The sequence below is a fragment of the Hydractinia symbiolongicarpus genome, chromosome 11 (genome assembly GCF_029227915.1).
Source record: "Hydractinia symbiolongicarpus strain clone_291-10 chromosome 11, HSymV2.1, whole genome shotgun sequence".
In the NCBI taxonomy this organism is placed as follows: Eukaryota; Metazoa; Cnidaria; class Hydrozoa; order Anthoathecata; family Hydractiniidae; genus Hydractinia; species Hydractinia symbiolongicarpus.
The window spans coordinates 9,841,644-9,862,171 of NC_079885.1; the positions used below are offsets into that span (position 1 = coordinate 9,841,644).

The 20,528-nt window shown below is 34.3% G+C and overlaps 2 protein-coding genes across 7 annotated transcripts; one reads left to right on the forward strand and one right to left on the reverse strand.

The window, feature by feature from the left end:
* Nucleotides 1–4,141: 4,141 nt before the first annotated feature.
* On the reverse strand, nt 4,142–14,861 carry LOC130614019 (uncharacterized). 6 transcript variants are annotated; one of them, XM_057435404.1, is made up of 5 exons: nt 14,561–14,859; nt 12,617–12,850; nt 11,405–11,529; nt 11,077–11,248; nt 5,497–5,636 (listed from the first exon to the last, which is right to left on the reverse strand). In XM_057435404.1, the coding sequence occupies exons 1-4, from the start codon at nt 14,645–14,647 to the stop codon at nt 11,080–11,082; spliced, it is 615 nt and encodes a 204-aa protein (XP_057291387.1). In that variant the 5' UTR covers nt 14,648–14,859; the 3' UTR covers nt 5,497–5,636; nt 11,077–11,079. The 6 variants fall into 6 exon arrangements, with proteins under 6 accessions (XP_057291383.1, XP_057291385.1, XP_057291384.1 ...); XM_057435405.1 differs by lacking the exon at nt 5,497–5,636 and adding an exon at nt 6,813–6,886 and having other exon boundaries at nt 14,561–14,861; XM_057435403.1 differs by lacking the exon at nt 5,497–5,636 and having other exon boundaries at nt 8,372–11,248.
* LOC130614018 (DNA polymerase III subunit epsilon-like) lies at nt 7,932–9,352 on the forward strand. Its single transcript, XM_057435399.1, has one exon. It carries the CDS (start codon nt 8,079–8,081, stop codon nt 9,144–9,146), a length of 1,068 nt encoding a protein of 355 aa, XP_057291382.1. The 5' UTR covers nt 7,932–8,078; the 3' UTR covers nt 9,147–9,352.
* Nucleotides 14,862–20,528: the final 5,667 nt, after the last annotated feature.

Below are 20,528 nucleotides of genomic sequence, written 5' to 3' on the forward strand. Positions count from 1 at the left end.
TGAATTGAAAATATAAGTGGCGTGAAACTGTCATTATCAACACTCAAAATTCTACAATTGTAATTTCTTTTCTTCTCGTTCTCGTTTGAAATGAAAGATTGCTGTAAAGTTTGGTTGCTGTACCTCGAGGCAGTGAGGTCAAAACGTCAAAAAATGCCTGTTGGCTGTTTATCCAAAAATCACGAGCACGAATGTCCGGTCTACAACCATCACCGGTCTTTACACTCTTTAAATCGAAACGTTTTCCAGTCAGCGGTACCAAGTTCGGTTCCAACTATACGTCATGATAAACATCCTTGAGTAACTTTGATGTGAGGTCACGAATGTCGTTGTCACGTCTCGTAACAAAACCACCCATCTTACACTTTTATTTTATAAATACAATCCTGTGTTGCAGAAAAATGCTTTTCTAGATTAAAACCAACTTGTATCGTGCATGATGTCTAACTCTTTGGAATAATGAAAATGCTGTGTCAACGTCAAATCGAGCCTCACAAACGCAACTGCTGGGTAAGTTGGGAATGCTCAACGCATCGCATCCCAAAACTCTTGCTTGTTGAAATAAAGGCCTTGCTCAGTGATTGGCAATACATTGAGCCAATCGGAGACTCTTTTTTGTTGGTTGATCTCGTTTACCTTAACTTGCTTCACCGTCAAGTTATTTCTGCATAGGGCCAGATTCTCTTTCTGGATATCCAATTTGTGCTTTAGATGTTTTTGTTTTTGCAACATTGTAGATACCGTTAATGTCTTGCTTTTGATAGAGTCGACAAGACATTTTGTGATCATTCTCGAGTTGTTAAATTGTACTTGTGCGTCGTCAGGAAAAATCGTGAGATTCAATCCTCCAAGTCGTGTGGGAAGTGATAGCAACAGCCTTTCATTTTTGGAGCATAGATGACCACCAGTTATCGCAGGTATGAATTCGTTTCTGACGACTGTCTCTATCGGTTGAAGTAAATGTTTGATGTCAGGAACGGTCAGGAGAAGAACTGTCAATTGAGCTTTAAAACCAGTTACAAACGCACAATAAGATGATTGAGGTTCTAGTTCAGCAATCTTTGATAGAAATTTTAGCTGTTCAACTAAACTTGCAACTTTGCTGTAAATATTTTCGATCTTGTAAGACTGACTACCAATGACTGCACTGAGATGACGTTGACTGTCATCGATGTTACCAAAATATTTGAATCTGCAAAGATTTGCTCAGCGTTAAGTAGATACTCTTGTTTCACAATTAGATGGGATTTAGTCGCTTTCATGAAGTAGCCGTATTTCGGACCGATGTCAACAATTTTCGACCAAAATTCTTTAATTTTCTAAAGTTTCCCAGCAACAGTAAAATCATCAGCGTATGCAACCTCTTTCAGGGTGTGGTCATTCGAATATATATTGTTGAAAAGTGCTTTCAACAAATGGTATGATTCCAATAGCATACGAAGCCATCGACATCGTATCGCCCTGTGTGGTGCCTTCCCTCGAAAGAATCTCCTTTCCGCCTATAAACGTGCAGGTACAGCATAACAGTTGTTGATGAACGTAGCAATCATTGGGCATAACTTTGAAATGTTATGCAGCATTACCTTTCTATTAATTGAGTTAAAGGCATTCTCAGCATCGATTAGAAGAACAGCCTCAGTATCATCGTTGTCGAAAATTTCATGCATCGCATGGACGGCTGCTTCAACACCAGCATTTTGATCAGCACAAACTTGTAACGAACCTGCTGCTTTAAGTACGTCATTTCTAGATATGTTCATCACAATCTTCCCAACTATTCTACAAAGCACCTCACCTACACCAACAGGATTTTTGTTTAACGGTATTGGGCGGCAAGCAGCAAAGCTTCAAGCGGAGATTTATGAGATTCTGGAATAGATTCAATACACAGCTTCTTCGTTAACTCGGCTATGGCTTTACGTAGATCAGGATTGGTTCAAATGTAGACGAGCAAAGTATACGTCTCCATCCGTCAGCATCCAAACCTGACGGACCAGAACCACTTTTGGTATACGTGGCAGCTTTCATGATATCAAAAACAATATCATGTATTCGCTGTGATGGTTGATCTATTAACGTATCTTCGCTAAGATTCCCCTGATCTGGATGTTTTTGTTCCAATAATAATAATAATGTCTCGTCGTTAAGTGGAAGGATACCTTGCGTCATGTTGTCAATTAATAATCGCAAAGCACTGTTCATATATCCCTTCTGCATGAACAATCGAAACTTTTTCGAAATAGACGAAATATCAATTTTCGGATTTGGTGGTTGAAGTCTTTCTTGAATAGCGACAGCTTCATCAAAAAGTTCTAACAATTCGCCATTCTCCCATAGTGTCAAGCGCCGTTCTAAAGCTTTTGTATGGTCTTTTGATTTCGACTTCTTGCTGGGTTTTTGTAACAACAATGAAGGCATTACATGAAGTGAACTTTTAACGAAATAGGTTTCATCGCCGAATTGTCGATCCAGAGATTTATAAGACGTCTCATTTCTTGAATAAACGATTTTCCAGCCCCACCAGAAGGTAGTAAAAACAAGTTCTGGTGATATTGCGTTTAACGTTATTTGTGGATCTGTTGCGTCCATCTCGTTTTAATAGCGAAAATAACTGACTGAAATTTTGGCGATGCTGTATTACGCTAGTGAAATTAAACCTTTGAGAAAAAAGTTATTCTGGAAAATTTGTCACGGTTTAACACCCGTGTCTAAATTAGCGCCCGTCTTAAAAAGGCACCCGTCTTAAATAAGCGCCCCTCTTTACTATATAAATAGTTTTCGGATGTTAACAAGCAACAAACGCGCAACAGAAATACCTATAAAAGAAAAAAACTTTGGCAACACTAAAGCTTTTGCGCTCCTAAAAAGACTTTTTTTCTTTAACGACATCAGTGTGTTTTGCAGTGATTACAATGCCAATTTCTTCTCACCTCTTTTTCCAACGACTATTTTATTACATCAAAAGCACAAATAATATGTTCCACGAAAACCTTGGGTCCTTAGAAGTAATTAAAGAGGACAGAAATACAGTGGAATCTCTCTATCTCGACTAATATTTATCTCGAACTACTCTCTATCTCAGACTAAAGTCTCGGTCCCTTTGTGGTCAGCCTAAGGTATTTTTCTTTCCCTATCTCGAACAAATTTTTTGGTCCCTTCGAGATAGAGAGATCCCACTGTATATCTATCCTCACAGATTGACTTAGGGATTGAAAAGTGTATGCATCAAACAAATTTAAGTAACGTCATCGAGTACTCGTGTGAAGCGTGTGGGCGACAAGGCAGTTCAAATTATTTTTTTCTTTTCAAACGGCATACCGGAAAAGTATGACCCGGGATTTAAAAGGGTGGGATGCGGGACGCAGGCTAAATTTTTTTAATAGAAATATTCTTAAGACCAGAATAATATCTCGGTATTTGGGTAAGGTGAGACAAGGTGTTCCATTCGGAGTAAGCATATTTTGCTATATGCCTCTACAGACTTTAGCTTCGTATGTCTACTTCAAAATATAAATGAATGCGCCCAATGTTTCTTTTAAATGTAGTTGATATTCATGTGAGAACTTTTCAAAACTAAAAAGATTTTTCCTACCATCGAGTATTTATTATTAATTATCCTGGATTCGAAGAAAGTATATTTTTCTAAAAATGGTAAGTCAAGATCATACCTAACAAGCCACGGAAAGTCGGCAATTTTGTTTTCACAAAAGTACAGAAGAACATCAAAAGTATCGACAAGGGTGAGTTCACAAACAAAAAATTGCGCGTGTTTTTAGTGAATTTAGAATAACTTCCACCATTTTTACTTTTAGTGCACATTTCTTGGCACTCTCGTATCATTTTTCTTTTCAGGAATAAACCTGAAAATATAAACCTGAATATTGCACAACACAAATTTTTGTGGAAGTTTTTTGCTATTATTCTCGCCTTGCCATATTTACGTTGCAGCGTTCTAGTCTCTGTAATAAATTAAATTAAAAAACCTCCCCTGCGTCCCGGGTCCCAGCTTCTACGGTCCATGGATCGCCATTTTTCTTGTGTACCATCCCCCAAAAATTGTATAAATAATGAAGTTATTTATAGTAACTTTTTGATTTTCAATTCACTCATTGGGCGTTAGTTTTGCTCGGTGTCATACGAGAGGAAAGTTTTATTTATTAATAATTATTTTCAAAATAAATAGAGATATACATAAATTTTTTTTACCATTGAAAATAAATAAAGCAGTTTTAAGACCGGCTTAAAAAACTTGAGGCAATCTACCTGTCATAAAGCTGACATAAACTATTCGTACAAATTTTCGCGCGTTTGCGCATTTATGAGAATTGTTCCGCGCAACTTGAGTATCAGTTTTGGACAACACTTTGTCGAAGGCGTGATTTGGTCTGAATATGTATTTTAAACATAAGTTAATCTAGAGGTAAGTTCATTACCTATATACTTTCAAAGACTTCCAGAGACAAAAAATTCGAAAATGAACAGAATTTATCTAATAAGCATGCGCGAAAATTACTACACGCGAATATTCTTAGAGTTTCTTCAAAAAACCACAAAAACAAAGTATTATGTGAAATAACTTTGCGCGGAAAGAGCTTACACGAAAAATTTGCGCAAAACCAGTACGAATTAGGTTTTTTGTCCTGTCCTGATAAAAAAAATCTTAAATTAACTTCCAATTAGGCAAAATGCTGTATTCTGCAATTTAAACTATCAGTAACAAATAAATCCCCGTTTGGCAAAATAGTCAAACTTTTTGGGCTATGAAAACAACCATCTTTGACACCAGGCCCCCCTATTGTGTGCAGCCAGTCCCCATTTTTATCAAAAACTTGGATGTGATGTAAACCTTGATCCACAACAAAGACACGCCCATGCTCGTCTACATCAATACCAGACGGATATATAAAACAGCCTTTTTCGGTACCGTAACTTCCAAAACTAAACAGAAATTTACCATCGATTGTTAAAACTTGCACTCTAGAATTCGCGGTATCGGAAACTAACAGTCTTTGGTTGAATTCATCCCAGCATACAAACTGCGGAGCACAGAACTCCGCTGATTGGTTACCCTCCCTACCAATGAGAGCTTGTATTTCACCTTCTTTATTACACACATAAAGCGTACCACATTCGCTATCGACGACGATAATTAAACCGTCATTTGTGACGCATATGCCGGCTAAAGTGTCGGATTTTAATAGTTTCATTTTTGGTGCAAATAGTCCATCGCATTTCTGTCCATGTTTATTTAATGCATGTATACACTTATTTGTTGGGTCGGTCACCAAAATGGTATTTGAAGGTTTATGAACAGTCACATCAAATACAGAAGCGAAATAACGCTCTTTCGTTGTGTTTATTTTTTCAACATTTAGTAGCTCTCCTCCACCGATATTATTTAAAAAATTTTCAGTATGATTGTATATGTTGATTGTTTTTAACATAGCATCTGCGATGCATAGAAAATCCTCTCCAGAGGATATCCCTAACGGATCTAAAAACTGTCCGGATTTCCGACCATACGTTCCGAAGGATGCAACATGGTTAACTACCCGGTAATCTTTGACGAGAAAATCGGATGGTTTGAACGAATTTACCCAATGGTATCCATCTTCCATTTTTCGTCGTCTTCGATCCTATGAAATATAAAAATTGTAAGAATCGTAACATAAGGAACCCCTTATGGCTCACAGTGTTGCTAGTTCCCATGTAGAGGTTTTAAATGGTGTGTTGCTGAAAAGTTACATACACAAGCCTTCTCCTTAATATCGGAAATTTGACTTCAAATATTGCATTTTCTATTATAAAGCATTCCTCTTATATTTAGGTTACTGCGGATAGACACCACAAATTCATGTCGCTAAATTTTCTTAATTTTTTTTTACCAAAATTACCTTAAAATTTGTGAGGAATGTTTCGAATTAAGTTATATCACAAATATTTCAACAGACTTTCAAATTTTTCTTGGATAGCTGTCGCAAAAATTTATCGCAAAATTCATATTAAATTACTAAATCTTACTTCGCAAAAAATTGATAATGAAAAAGTTCAATTTTTCGGACCTTCGTTTTACAAAAAATTTTGCCATAATTTTCTATTATTTCTAAATCTTTAAGATGACAGGATTTTTTTGCCACAAAACTTCTTGTGTTTGTTTACTTACAAGCTTAGTAATATTATTTTTATAAGAAACTCGTACAATTTAAACTTCCGTAAAAAAATCTCTGGATACACATGGTTGTAAAGGGTATCTCCATAAATTATAAATTTTAAATTTTAAGATAGCTAAATAGGACACCTAAAAAGTTTAAAAAAATGCTCATTTTTAAGATCGTACTTGTATCGTATATGTAAAATATTCCCTTCTCAAAGCAATCTTATTGACAGTAGCCAAACTAAACTAAATTTTCTTAGCATAACCGCTCTAGATACGGGTTCTTAAAAATCTCATACTTAACCTTCATAATTCAAATATTTATAAAAAATCGCATACATTAACATTGTGTCACTTCAACAAAACATTATAACAGACATGTAATAATAATTACCGTGAACGCTTTCGCTACATACACCTGCTTTCCACAAAACATCTTTTACATATCATATACCCTGTCACAAAATAAACATACTTCCGCGTGACAACAAAAACTTGTACAGCTTCATGCTCTCGGTAGAAAGTTTTTAGCTGACTTTGTTTGTTGACATAAGTCTCGTGAAACAAACAGAGCGAAGGAGGAGACTAAAACTAAAACGTTATAAAAAGCTTGTGTAAATAATTGTTTTGATTAGACTTACTTTACATCTTTTGAAACGTATAAATAACGTGTGAGCACGCAGTCCGTATAAAGCTCCAACACAGATTCTAGGAAAAATTCTCTAGATATCTCTAAATAAAAAACTTGGTCTTAGAAAGCAAAGTTTTATTTTGAAATTCTTTTCAGTTATGTAATTACCAATTAATTAAAGAAGTCATTAAAACATTGGCAACAACACTCCTCCTTGGGGGTTCCTTATCAAGATGTTTACAGACTACGTTTATAATTGACACATTTAAACATGTATATAGTTGCAATAATAGGTCGTTGAGAGTCATTTCTTTGGTAAATTAACATATTTAAAATAGCAATCGCACGCCACAATGTCATTAGCACTTTCCTTTCAAGCGCACTCTTTCACACCACAAAAAAAAAGGTTGTCCTCGTCCAGTTAAAAACGGATCGCGATTCGACCCAAGTACTGATTTCATTGAAAAATTACACAATATAGTTTTGCTTAATACAAACAAAGTCCATACTAACACGATTAACTCTATTCTACATTAATTTACATTGAAGGACGAGAAAGCAGAAATGACGACAATGAAGAACAAAACTGTCAGAATTTAAAAGAAATTATTGGCTTCGTGTTGAGAAACTACAAATATATGTATTACACATGTCTCGCAACTAAGGCTTTTCGCAACCGGGGCCTTGGCTGTCAGAAGCTGGGCCTGAGGTCCAGGGTCCTGGTTACATCATAAGCACGTACGCTCCATGGCAGGGGCTATACCTGCAAAACAAAACATTCAGCACAAAAGAATTAAGATCAATAACAGAATGGTTTCTACATAGACATATTTTTTAAAAAAAACTACTTCTTGACCTCAATGCCTGGATCTTACTAGACTTAAAGTAATCTATCTTTGAGAACTTTACGGCCTGAGGAAAATTTTATAAGCTGGGATGATTCTCGGTGACTTTTTTGAAATGCATCTTCTGAACTCTTTGATGTTTCACGAGCTGAGAGTTGGCAGCATTTAAAATCTGAAGCTTGTGTTGTAACCATGTTTTTATAAAAGTTAAAGTCCAACACAGTTATAACATTAAATAAAGATTTGAACGCAGTAATGCGTCTTTCCACCCTAGAAGATACTTTGATCAAACAAAATTCTTAACAAAATCATATGAAATGTCATAATAGACCACAATTTTTTATCAGTTGGTAGAAACCATTGCAGCTGGAGTTCGTCTAAAACATTTGCCGTGCAGCGTGTTTACTTTTTTAAAAAAAAAGTTTAGAAAAAAAAGAAAGTCGTCAACATGGATGTTCGCTTTGAGGATGCATATATCACCTTTGATACGGAAACTACAGGAAAAGACCCGAACACCGATCGCATCGTACAACTCGCTTTCCTCAAACAAGACAACACTGGAGAGATTGTCACAAAAACGTTTTATTTTAATCCTTGCATGAAGAGAGAGCTACAGCTAGACGCTTATAAAATCCACAAAATTAGCCCTGACTTTTTGTTGGGGAAAAAGCCTTTTTCCAAGCACGCTGAAGAGATTCTCAGTTTTCTAGATGTGAAATTTTTAGTTGGTCATAACGTACTGTTCGACTGGAACTTTTTATACAACGAATTCAAACGATTAGGCAAACCGTCACATGATGGTCAAGGTTGGTTGGAGAGATTGATATCAAAAAACTTTCTCCTAATAGACACTTACAAAATGAGCTTAGCTGCCTACCCTTCGTTATACAGTTGCCGGTTACAAAACGTGGCAAAACATTTGAACATAAAAATCGAGACAGAATCCAGGAAGAAGTATGGTATATCGAGTCCGAGTAAGAAACGTTCGATCGAAATAAAAACAAAAAAAGACGACACCTCATTTCACGATGCAATGTTTGACACACTGGTAACTAATGAAGTTTTCACAACAAGTGTAAGCAAATTAGTCCCCAGGACTCCAAACAAGTTAGTTCCCAGGACACAGAAAACAGAAAATATAAGCATACATGATATACCCAGGCAATATACAATCGCCATAAGTGATGTAATTATGCTAGACAAATATCTCCAAGGTGATGCAAACACAGAAGAAATTACCCGGCTAAAAGACATGGCTCTACACACCATGTCAACTCTTCCATCGACACGAAGAAAACTAGTAAAAGATCTATCAGTTACAGCCTTGCAAAACGATGTCAACTTTTTTACGAAGTCCGACGACATTAACGATCAACGAAACAAAGCCTTACGAGAACTTGTACTGAAGGAGTTACTAACAGAAAAACTGGAAACCAAAAATGAGAAAAGAAAAAATGAAGCACATGAAACAGTGGATAAATACTACCCACAAAAGAAAGCACGACCCATGGTGTGATTTGTGGTGACCCAATGATTGACCAACCGTTATGTTGGTCTGTCTCTATAATTGGTCTATCTTTATGAACGATCATTTATTATATCTATAGTACAATGACAGCTTTCTTTCTTATTCTTTTTTTGCAATTATTTACCTATTTATATCAGGTACATGTTTCAGGCCAGTCTTTCTAAAAATCCAATAAGGTCTTTATTAAAAAAACAACGTCTTATAAGTCCCTAAAAATCTGGTAAAAAATCAAATTTAGGAAAAATGTTCCTTTAGAGAAGTGTTGTCAGGATTATTAAAAAAAGAGAATGAATAACAGCTGATCCTGCTTGAAAAAATCCTCAACATCGTAAGCATCTTACAGTGGAAAATATAACGTTCAGCATGAACGCTTAATTAAAATGAATATATAGGTACAAAAATAACAAAACTAACATATTAACTATTTGATGAAATGTAGAGAAATGTAGAAAAATAATATATAAAACTATTTGATGAAATGTAGAGATATGTAGAAAAATAATATATAAAACTATTTGATGAAATGTAGAGAAATGTAGAAAAATAATACATAAAACTATTCGATGAAATGCAGAGATATGTAGAAAAATAATATATAAAACTATTTGATGAAATGTAGAGAAATGTAGAAAAATAATATATAAAACTATTTGATGAAATGCAGAGAAATGTAGAAAAATAATACATAAAACTATTCGATGAAATGCAGAGATATGTAGAAAAATAATACATAAAACTATTTGATGAAATGTAAAGAAATAATAACATCTTTTATTCAGATTAATATAATGTATTATTTAGTATTCTCCACAACAAGTAGCCACATCTTTAGACCACCCACCACCAATACTTATATCTACTTCCAGGGTAAAAATATTTTTTAAAAATATGACGCGCAGTCAAAATGAAGCAGAAGCTTTTTAGTAAAAAAAACCTGAATGCTAAAAACCAACCAACTAAAAATCATCTTCTGCTACTATAATACATCTTTTTAGATTTTTATGGTTGCCCCTTGGGATATGGTGCTATTGTACGAATACCAGTTAATATGTTTATGTTGGTGTTTAATCACCATACACACAAACTACTTTTGAAATCTTAAGACACATTTGCCATCGCTGCAAAATTGTTGAGTTTCTAGAGGTAGGGTCGTGTGAAATTGCTAGTTTACAAAATTACAGGATCATTTAAAATCGATCTCACATTTATTATGCCAACCAAGAAGAAACTTCTAATTTTTAATCTGAAATAATTAGATATCTTTTTCATACATATTTAGGCCATGTGTACAGAACATATATGTATGAAATTTCAACACGTTTTAATTTTAGCCACAATAAAAAAATCAAGCAACACTCAGTACACGTTTAAGAAATTTTAAATTTTTAAAATAAGTAAAACTTAAACCAAAAGCTTTGTTTTGTTGCATTTAAATTTCTAAACTAAAAAAAGCGAAGTAATAAATTCTATTTAGTGGATATTTCTGAAGTTGTAACAGAAATGTGTATCAAATTGCATCAAAATTTTTCATTAAGGCACTGGACCATGTTTCTACACTAAGTTTGAAGATAATTTAGGTCTGGTTAACACGAATAACATGACCAATAATTTCATGACCAATATTTTTTTTTTACTTTATATTGTTCGACTTAATCTTGAACAGGCTTTTGTGTTGTAAAGTCGTTTCGAACAATTTTAAATTTGTATTAATGTATACTACTGGAGCTGCCGGGCTGTTAAAAAAATGGCTCAACCCTTTCGCAGCTAAAAATAATTAACAAGTTTTGTTGCATCGCCTTAGCGCCACAAGGTATCACATTCAGGCAGGGCAGCCATAAAACCATTTGAAAAGCTACGTCTCAAATTTTGTGTAAAAAATACTGGACCAATTCAAATTTCATATAAAGTTGGAACAAACCTTCTACTTTAGTTTCAAGCCATATTCTTGCAGTTTGACAAGAAATCCAATGTTTGGCATTGCAATAGGTCTTGCTTTTTGGACGAGCTCCAAAGCATCATCAAGAGTCATGTTTTTATATTTCATTAGATACGCCATGATAACAGTAGAGGATCTTGATATACCAGCATTGCTAAAATGAAAGGAAATCTATAACATTTCCTCCTAAAAATTTTTCAACTTAACAAATATTTTTTTAATGTCAACATTGCCAAAAAAACTCTCAAGTTTTAATACAAAAACTTTGTATAGAAATTTAAGCTTATAAGAGACAAAAACAATGACATACCAGTGACAAAGAACAGAACCGTTTGATGTAATTGCATTTTCTATAAACTTCGAACAATCCTCAAAATGCTCTGATATGTCATAACTTGGAACATCATACATTGAAACATTTTTATATGTGAAGAGCTGAAAGAAAATATATGCTTAGTTATGTGTTCACTTTTAGGTGTGGGTGAAATAATTGGATAGGTAGGTAAATTTTACTGTTTGTCTAAAATGTAAATAACAATAAATCCCCTATTAGAAATTTTACAATTTAAAACAACGGTCTGTCTCTTTCTTTTGCTTGTTTTAGCTTTTTGAACATGTTTAATTTTGCATTACTACCTTCAAAGAAAAAACAATAATTGTAATTAAATATGGCATCACCCACAAGTTGACACATTGCAAGATGTAAATATGAAAATGTTACAAATTTTTTTGTTTTTATTAATTTGATATAAAAAAACGGCAAAACGAAAGTCCATTTGAAATTTATGTACTGGCTTACACTTTTTAAGGTAAGAATCAAAAAGGTAAAGTTTCTGCTAATACCTAAACAAATTTCCGTGAGGCCAAAAATTTGAGAATTTTTAAGACTTTACTTTTGTGAACAAAGAAAAATAGTGCAAAAGAGAAGGTATAAAGTTTCAGGAATGAAGATAACAATTCTAGTCATAAACAAGAGAACATAAACATTATTAATAAATATTTATTTGTCAATAAAATCATTTGAAAAAAAAAAAATCATTGGAAAAACTTTTCAGGCTTAGAGTGATGATTTTAGAAGCTTAATGTTAAAATACTGTTGTAGTTTCTAAAGATAAAGCAATCATAAATTCGAAAATTTAGTGTGTATCAACTTTTGGGGGAAAAAAGAAATGTTTTGCAATAAACATTTAAGGATTTCCAGGATTTACAAAAGCACAAACTTTCATGAAAAGACCCAAAATTTATAAAACTCACAAAAGTTGCTTACTAAAAATTGGTTTTGCCCAAGGGAAAGATCTTGGGGATTATTGTTTTTCTGCATGTGAGATGTTCTGAAGTTCCCAAATTTTCTTTTTTCTCATTATATCCTAAAAAAGTTTTGTCACTGGAAATCATAGTCAAATAGAAAACTGCAAAGTGCAAGAAATGGGTTTTTAAAAAAAGAAAAAAAAAAATTCTCATTTTTTAAAAATAATTATTCCCCTAGTTAATATACAGCACTGACATGTGATACACAACACACCTTGGGATAATGATTTTCAGTATAAACTGCCACATTTAATATGTGTGTGATACCCGAAGCTTGCAGTTCTTCCAGGTTTGCTGATGCATCTTGAGAACCAATAAAGAGGCCTTTACATACTTTATGTAAGTTTTTATCAGGTGATGCATCAAATACGAAAAATTCTGAAAAGCATGCATCATCTAGTTCCGGACAGTTGAGCGACAATTCTTCACCACTAACAGACTCTTTTATCTAAAAAAAAAATTTTAATCACTAAAAAAAATAATATTAAGGAATCTATTATAGCAATAGGCAAAATCTGTCACTTTGCAAGTGGCAATGTGAACATTAAAAAAAAGTGATCAACTATATTTCAATTGCTATTTGACAAAAAACTTATTTTGACGTTACTTCACATGTTGACAAACCCGATTGATGTCAATGTTTTTAATTAAAGTAGTCAGAAGCCATTTCAATGCACTTTAAGTTTGAGCCCAAATAACTTGATAACAGGTGGAAATAACTGATGCTGTCTTATGCGAGGGTAACTAGGGACCATCTTCGACCAATTTCTTTATACTGGGCCAACCCACTCATTTCAAAACAGATAGGTTGATGACATCATCAAAAAACCTTTAAATCCCAATATCTCTTCAATCGTTCGTCAAAGGTACATGATCCCATACTTTGATCTGCGTTTCAAGTTCTGCCAATGAAGGCAACGAGTAAACAAATATTGGAACAAATAAAGCAGAAAATATTTTTTTGTCAAGAAAGTATCCTATTTGTTATGGATGAATTTATTTTGCAGGAGGTATTATAGATGGACTTCAGGGTGACGTTATTTGTTTACTTTTCAGCAGTAGGCTCTTTAGCCCTGGCATTTGCGTCGCAGGAAAAAGATGCTAGGTTTCTGTGGATTTCTTCTGACAGAAACATTGTAAGGTTATGAACTATTTAATTTATTTGAATTCATTTAAAGTCATAAGAATGCCCTTGTGTTATAAACTGATAATTACTTTGCTTCACCATTCTTTTTCCTGTCATGCAAATCTCAAAGCCAAAAGAGCTTAGCATTGAAAATGTAAACAATGGAATTCATCCATACAGAACAAATCAAATGCATTACAGGATCCCATGTTTAGCAGTTTTTCCTGATTAAACAATAGATAAAAGTTTTCAGTAATTTTGATGATGTCAGCAGTGCTCATACCTACTTTTTTTAGAAATTTGTTGCATTTGTTTGCAAAGCCCAGAGGCAGACCGAGAAAGATTTGGCAGGAGGTTAAGAGATACAGAGGAAGTTGAGTTTAGATCTAACAAAGTCTAGATCAGATTGGAAGAGGGTCATAAATATACCCCGTCCAACCCATGCTAGCATGGAAAACGGACGTTAAGCCAAGAATGATGAAAAAATAAATAGGAGCAGACCTTTTTAAATGTGTACATTTTTTGCGGTAAACCCTTTTGGCTTTAACAACTGCATGACAGGCAAAAAGATGTGGGCACTATGTGAAGTGAAGTGTGTTTCTTCACAGGAAGGTATCATTACAACTTAATATGAATATATGTTAATCAAAAGTTATTCATCTACACGCTGTATAATATATAGCTTAAAGCCTCAACAATTTTTCCATAAACAAAAGTAATTTATCTACGCTCAATAATAGTTTGAAGCACTGGTAATGTTTACATAGAAAGAAATGGGTCATATAAAAGAAATAATTTCTTCAGCAAGCCCACATCTTCCCACATCTTTCTGCCTGCCACGCCCACAAAAAAAGTAAACATTTAAAAAGGTCTAGCTATACGCTAGCTACAAAGGAGACAGGAATTTAAAGAGTTTGTGGGACTGAGACTTGAATGATGGCATATTTTGTCATTGGTCTCTTATCTTAATTAACTAGCTCAAGATATTTGTTTTAGAATTCCAAAATTATTGCTAAAATAAGAACATCTTACCTTTCTACCATTATGTTTTGTAACAATAGTTTCAGCTGATGACAAACTTGACCTGTCAAAAGATTTAATATCACCCAGAAAAGCCATTGTAGGTAGCTAACTATAGTTAAGCCTTAGTACACTTAGTTATATTAAAATAGTAACCAGAATGAGTAGAGCTGCAGCAAACAAGCCTGTCTTAAAAACGGTGTACCACAAACGTTATATACTTCAAAATAAAATGTTTTGATGTTTTGATTCTATGCGTAGCAGCTTCCCGCTAATGAGAGAATAGGGGAGCTCATTTGTCACAAATAATAAGTTTGCTTATCATATTCGCGCTATAAAGAAGAAAGGGTTTAAAAAGTAAAAATTTCCACAGAAAGTTAAAGTTAAATATCAAAAATTTAGTCTGCAAGTTTATAGTTCAAAGACACCGATAATGCTATAATAATAACAAAAATGATGCTAAAAAATCTTTCTGGAGTCAAAAAACATTTCCGGTGTTGTTGGACATCGTAGAAACGATTGTTAAAAGGTCCAAGATTTTTTATTTGACTGGAATTCAGTGCAACTGTGGTTTTTGCCCTGTATTTTACTGTCACTCGATATACCCGGCTGAAAATACGTTGGCAGTAGCTGATTTTTCCATAAAACCTTCGTTTTGTGGAACAAGTGTTTTTTAAGTAATTTGGGATTAAAATGGTTTCATTTAACTTGTGGTACGAACATACACGATTAGAAGTTCAAATTTAGACCCACTTAAGATCATTTTGGTAAACTCAGTTGAACCCTTTAATGCGAACTTTAAAAAGCCGGTCTTGTAAGCATATGAAACGCCAAAACGAACTTTATTGCTATTATCTCCATTACAATATCACCTACGGTGACACACCAGTGCCACTGTCAGACAACTTTTCCCTTATTTAAATAGTATGTGACTTAATATGCAAAATCAATAGCAACCTACTTCACTGTGTTACTATCGCCGATACAAACGAGTCACCACCGTCGATAACTCGTCCTTCCGTACTGACTGATGGAGATAATTATCTCCATTTTCATCCCTGGAGTTCTTTAAGATAAACTTAGGTTTCACCAAGTTCCCTGGGAAGAAGAAATGGACACCACCACCACCACGACGAATGCAGACAAAACTAAACACACATTTCTACCGCATGTGTGAATAGCAGTTTTTTAAAAGGTTTCGATCAACACGTCATAATCACGTGATTAGCCACTAATTTATGCCCAATTATTCAATTATAGTTTTTTGCGAACATCAAGCATGGAAATAAAATATGACGGACTTAGCACATTATCTCATAGCCTGCATAACTAAGCTTCGTTCGAGGATATCTAAATTCAGTTTCTGAAACAGCAAACGAATGCGCTAGGGCAAATCCTTTATTTAAATCCACAAATAAACACAAAATGATTTCTCAGGGCAAACCCTGAATTAAAATTATCCAATTACCACTAAGCCAGCATGGTCGCACATGCCTTTTTTGCAGTTGGAATGAACTATAGTTTTAAATATTTTCGTGCAGCCAATTATGCCAGTCAATCTTGGGAAATATTGACGAATTGTATTTCGTAATGTTCTTATATTTGCATCATGGTTAGGCCATTTAGTTAAACCAGATATCTTGATGCAAATAAGATCAATCCATTTCCATATCATTTAAGGTTGTTTTGTTGCTGAAAAATTGATCTTGTCCATTGTATATTGAGACTTAGTTTTAACAAATGTCATTAAAATTGGGCCTTGTATGATAGTGCAAATCTGTTTGTGGTCGGTAGAAATCTTGCAAGATGTTCTAACAGTTAAATTTATCAGCTTGTCCTTTTACAGAACTGTAGCTTAATTTGTTTTTGTGATAAAATAAAATCATTTTGAGCCTTCAGAAAGTTCATCTCAAGCTGTAATTGTTCAGCTACCAATTTCAGCTTACTTACGTCAAAACTAGGTTTATATCCCTTTGGATTCTTTAGTACTAGTACTATGAATATAAATTTCTGAATCAGCAATGTCAAAATCCACCTCTGTTGAAAATGAAAATTGAGGAGAAAGCTTGGTAGAATTAAGCACAGGAGGTGAATGTGGTGTAACAATGTCAGGGTTTATATTTTGCTTAAGAAGTGGTGAAGCGAATCTTGTTCTTTTTTGTGGGGATTCAAATCTCTCAATCTTACTTATTCTGGCTGTTGTGTATAAACCAACACTGATGGTATATAGTCAGGATGATCAGGGTTAGTAGAAGGCATTTTAGAAATAAAATGATCACCACATAGATAAGCATTTTTCCCTTGGGGTTCCACATGCTACCATCCTTATTAAGTCTTTTGCAAGCAAAAACTTATATTTTACAGCGGCCAGATTATTATTCAAAAAAAGGGGGGATTGGTTTCCTTCATTTTATGTTCGGAACAACCATATGGAGCACAACTAAGAGGCATTTTGTTTCTTATTTAACTTTTCTTTACTGACTTTCCCGCAATCTTCAGTTCGCGCCATAACATTGTTTCCACTTCAGCAGTTATTGCTATGCAACTGCACGGAATGGAGAATATTAAAATAGACATTTCCCGAGTTCTAACTTTATAGTATGGATACCAATAATATTTATATTTATCTATATTTATCTGTGTATTTTATTACTTATTGTTCGTTCCCTTTGTCTATTTTATTCATGTGAGGATCATGCTTACATCATTAACAGTTTAGATTTTGCCACGTGTTATTGAAACTGTTTCATCAAAAAATGTTTTAATTACTCCGTCCTTGAATGAAATTAACAACAAACTTTTTGACGAAAAGAATACAAATTTTACGACTTTTTGTGTTTATTAGTCATAGATTTTCATACTTCTGTGCTTATAGGTGGATTATTCCACGGATTATACAACTTGTTTCAAAACTTAGAAGACGTTCAGTTATGCGTGAAAAAATTCCGTATTTCGATTGGTGAACAGGAAGAAAGTTGAATGATTGAAACTTTTTCTCTGCTGAGCGGGCTTACTTGACAGACAGCAAATCAAAATTGAGAATTGTGTTGGCAAGCAAGCAAACATGTTTTAATAGAAGTTCACCTTAAACGAACAAAGTAGTTGTGAAAATGAACAAACTTTATTTGGTATCCAATGCAAAAGGCTGGTGAGTTGTACTTTGTGAAGACCATTGAAATTAGCGATTCTGAACGGTTGTGTAACTTGAGTATTAACGAAGGTTTGAGGTAATATGATATCTAAGATTTAAATTTTTTATGATTTTATAGAACGCGTCTTGTTGGGATTTTAATATTTTGTAAATGAAATAACTTCGACTTTTAACTTAGATCATATATTATTAGCAAACCTAAAATCTGTACCAAACATAATATTTTGCGTGTCAATAAACACAAGAAATCTAAATCTCAGACACTAGCATACGAACGTTTAAATGTTTAAAAATGTTGACAAACATTTGCTAAAGTTTTTTGTTTTGTTTTTATTCTTTGCAATCGCTGCATTGAGCAACACAATAAATACCACAAGATACGTTTATTATGCCCACACAAGTGAAAAATAAGACCTTAGTTAAGTTGCGTCTATTTGAAAACCACAAATCTCTTCCTTACTCCCTCAGTTGTGTATTACTTTGTAACCCCATCGTGCTTTGTTGTGCCATTTTGTCGCACTTTGTATTCCTAAACTTTCCACAATTTGTTATGCTTTTATGTCGTACTTTGTAATCTCCCGACCTGTTGCAATCCGTAAACCCCGACTAGTTGCAATTTGTAATCCCACGACCTGTCGCACTTTGTCTTTCACGACCGGTCCCAATTTGTAATCTCACGACCGGTCGCAATTTATAATCTTCCGACTGGTCGGAATCTGTAATCCCCGACCGGTCGCACTTTAAGATCTTCCGACTGGACGCACTTTGTGATTTCTTGTATTTATGAGATACAATCAATTAAATACATTTTGTATTAAGCAAGTAAAAATCTGATGACACTACGAAAATGAGTGATGAACTATTGGAGCACGAATTTAATGAAGATGTCGGTCCTATGAATTATTCACGGATTCTCCATAGTCTTAATAATGTCTTCTCAAAATGTCTTCAAGTAAAACCTGCACGATCAAATAACCTTGAACGCAGAAGGTAATTTGTGAAACTTCGAATTCCCAAACTGCGAGTTCTTTAATTTCAGCAGCGAAACTGTCAACAATGCCTAATATTTTGAAAAAAAGAATAATCTAATTTGTTTCAAGGAAGCTAAAAGTGTGTCTAACGACCTAAAAAGTTATACCCTCGTCCCTAGGGTTTTTTGCCTTTTTGATGAGAGAAGGCAGCGAAAAATACCCTATTTTGCGTTTTTTGCCAATATATGGCCAGATTATACAAAACGTCATATGCAATACGTTGATTTATGCGACCAAAACTTTAACGGCCAGAAATTTTATGTTCCAGCAGCAGAAAACTACACACATATTGTATTCTCTCACGAGTAAGATATAAAATAGCAAGTAAGTAGCAAAGTAAAAGCCTGTATTTACCCAAGATATCAATGCACAACAAGGAAAATATTTCGCTGATTAAAAGTGAGTGTCTTAGATTTTTTCGCAGATTATGCTTGTGACTTATTTTAAGCCAGTTTTAAATCAAGTAGAGCCTTTATCAATATTTGAGAAAGAATACTTTAAATGCTTAGTTTTAACTATCCCTTACATATTTTACTTTTTCTTCCCCTTTACGTTACACTTGTTCAAAACTTTTAGACCTGTAAAGATTGTTCTTATAAATAAAACAGTAGCTACTTTATATATATTGGTTTAAGGATTAAAATTGCATTTTATTGAAGGGTTGTTTGGAATATATCTTCAAAGTAAGCACATCATCCAACGTGCACATTATGACAAACATATCTTCAAGCAGGGCTCAGACCAAAATGTTAGTGGTTGACGAAAATAAAATGACGCTGTTGTTCAAGACAAACTTCAAAGTAGTAATTGTTATCGTTCAGCAATGTCACTTTTGTGGTAGTAATATTCTTAAAACTGTCCGTGTCAAAATAGGGTTTTTAGGTTGTATTTTGCAGACCAGAATATCCAAAAAAGTGGAACAAAAAGAAAATCTTATACAATTAAAAAGATCTCAAAGTGCAGATGAAAAAATGGTATATTTGAAATTTACTTGTTGCATTAGGGGGATAATAAGTCTGTTTAATAAATGACCAAAATTTATTTAAAAATTAGCTTAAGATTGATATTTCATGAATAGCAAAATATTACTTAAGAATACCAGCATGAGTTTACAATACACAACACATCCCCAAACTCCCCACACAACCAAACTTGACAAACTAAAAAATGAAGCTGTGTGGTAACGCCTACGAGCGGAACCACACTAAACAAACTATAACAAAAATGAAGAATGTGTGTGATGGTTCCACCCACGAGAGTAGGTGGCCCAGTGGTGCATAGACTTTGAGAAAGGCCAATGACCTGTGCATAATTTAAAATCTGGATAGTGCCGTCAGGCACCCCTCCTGACGCTGCTGCAGAGGCACCACCAATGCGAAAAGAATGTGTATTAATGTGTGGAATGTTAGGCAAACACGAACCTAGGAGGTTTGCTATGTTCTGACAAGTCAAAAATTTGAAGTCCTGGTAAGTGAATTGTTGCCACCCTGGGCCGGGATAAACCGCTAAGAAACGGCGCGTACACTGAACCCTAACGCCAACCCTAATCCGACAACCAACACGAAAGGGATCTGTTTTAGACGACCGGATATGAATCAGCATGCCCGAATTGTCTGCGGAAAATTGGATATCTTCAACAAATAGATCAGTGGATTGATCAAAGTGACGGCTGTAGTGATAAATGGATTCAGAGCAGCGCAACAAGCCAAAGAAGGCCAAAGAGGTAGCAGCTTTGAAAAGTAGTCGTTCATATACTGTATCTTTTAGAAATTGAATACAGTAATGAATTAAGCAAATT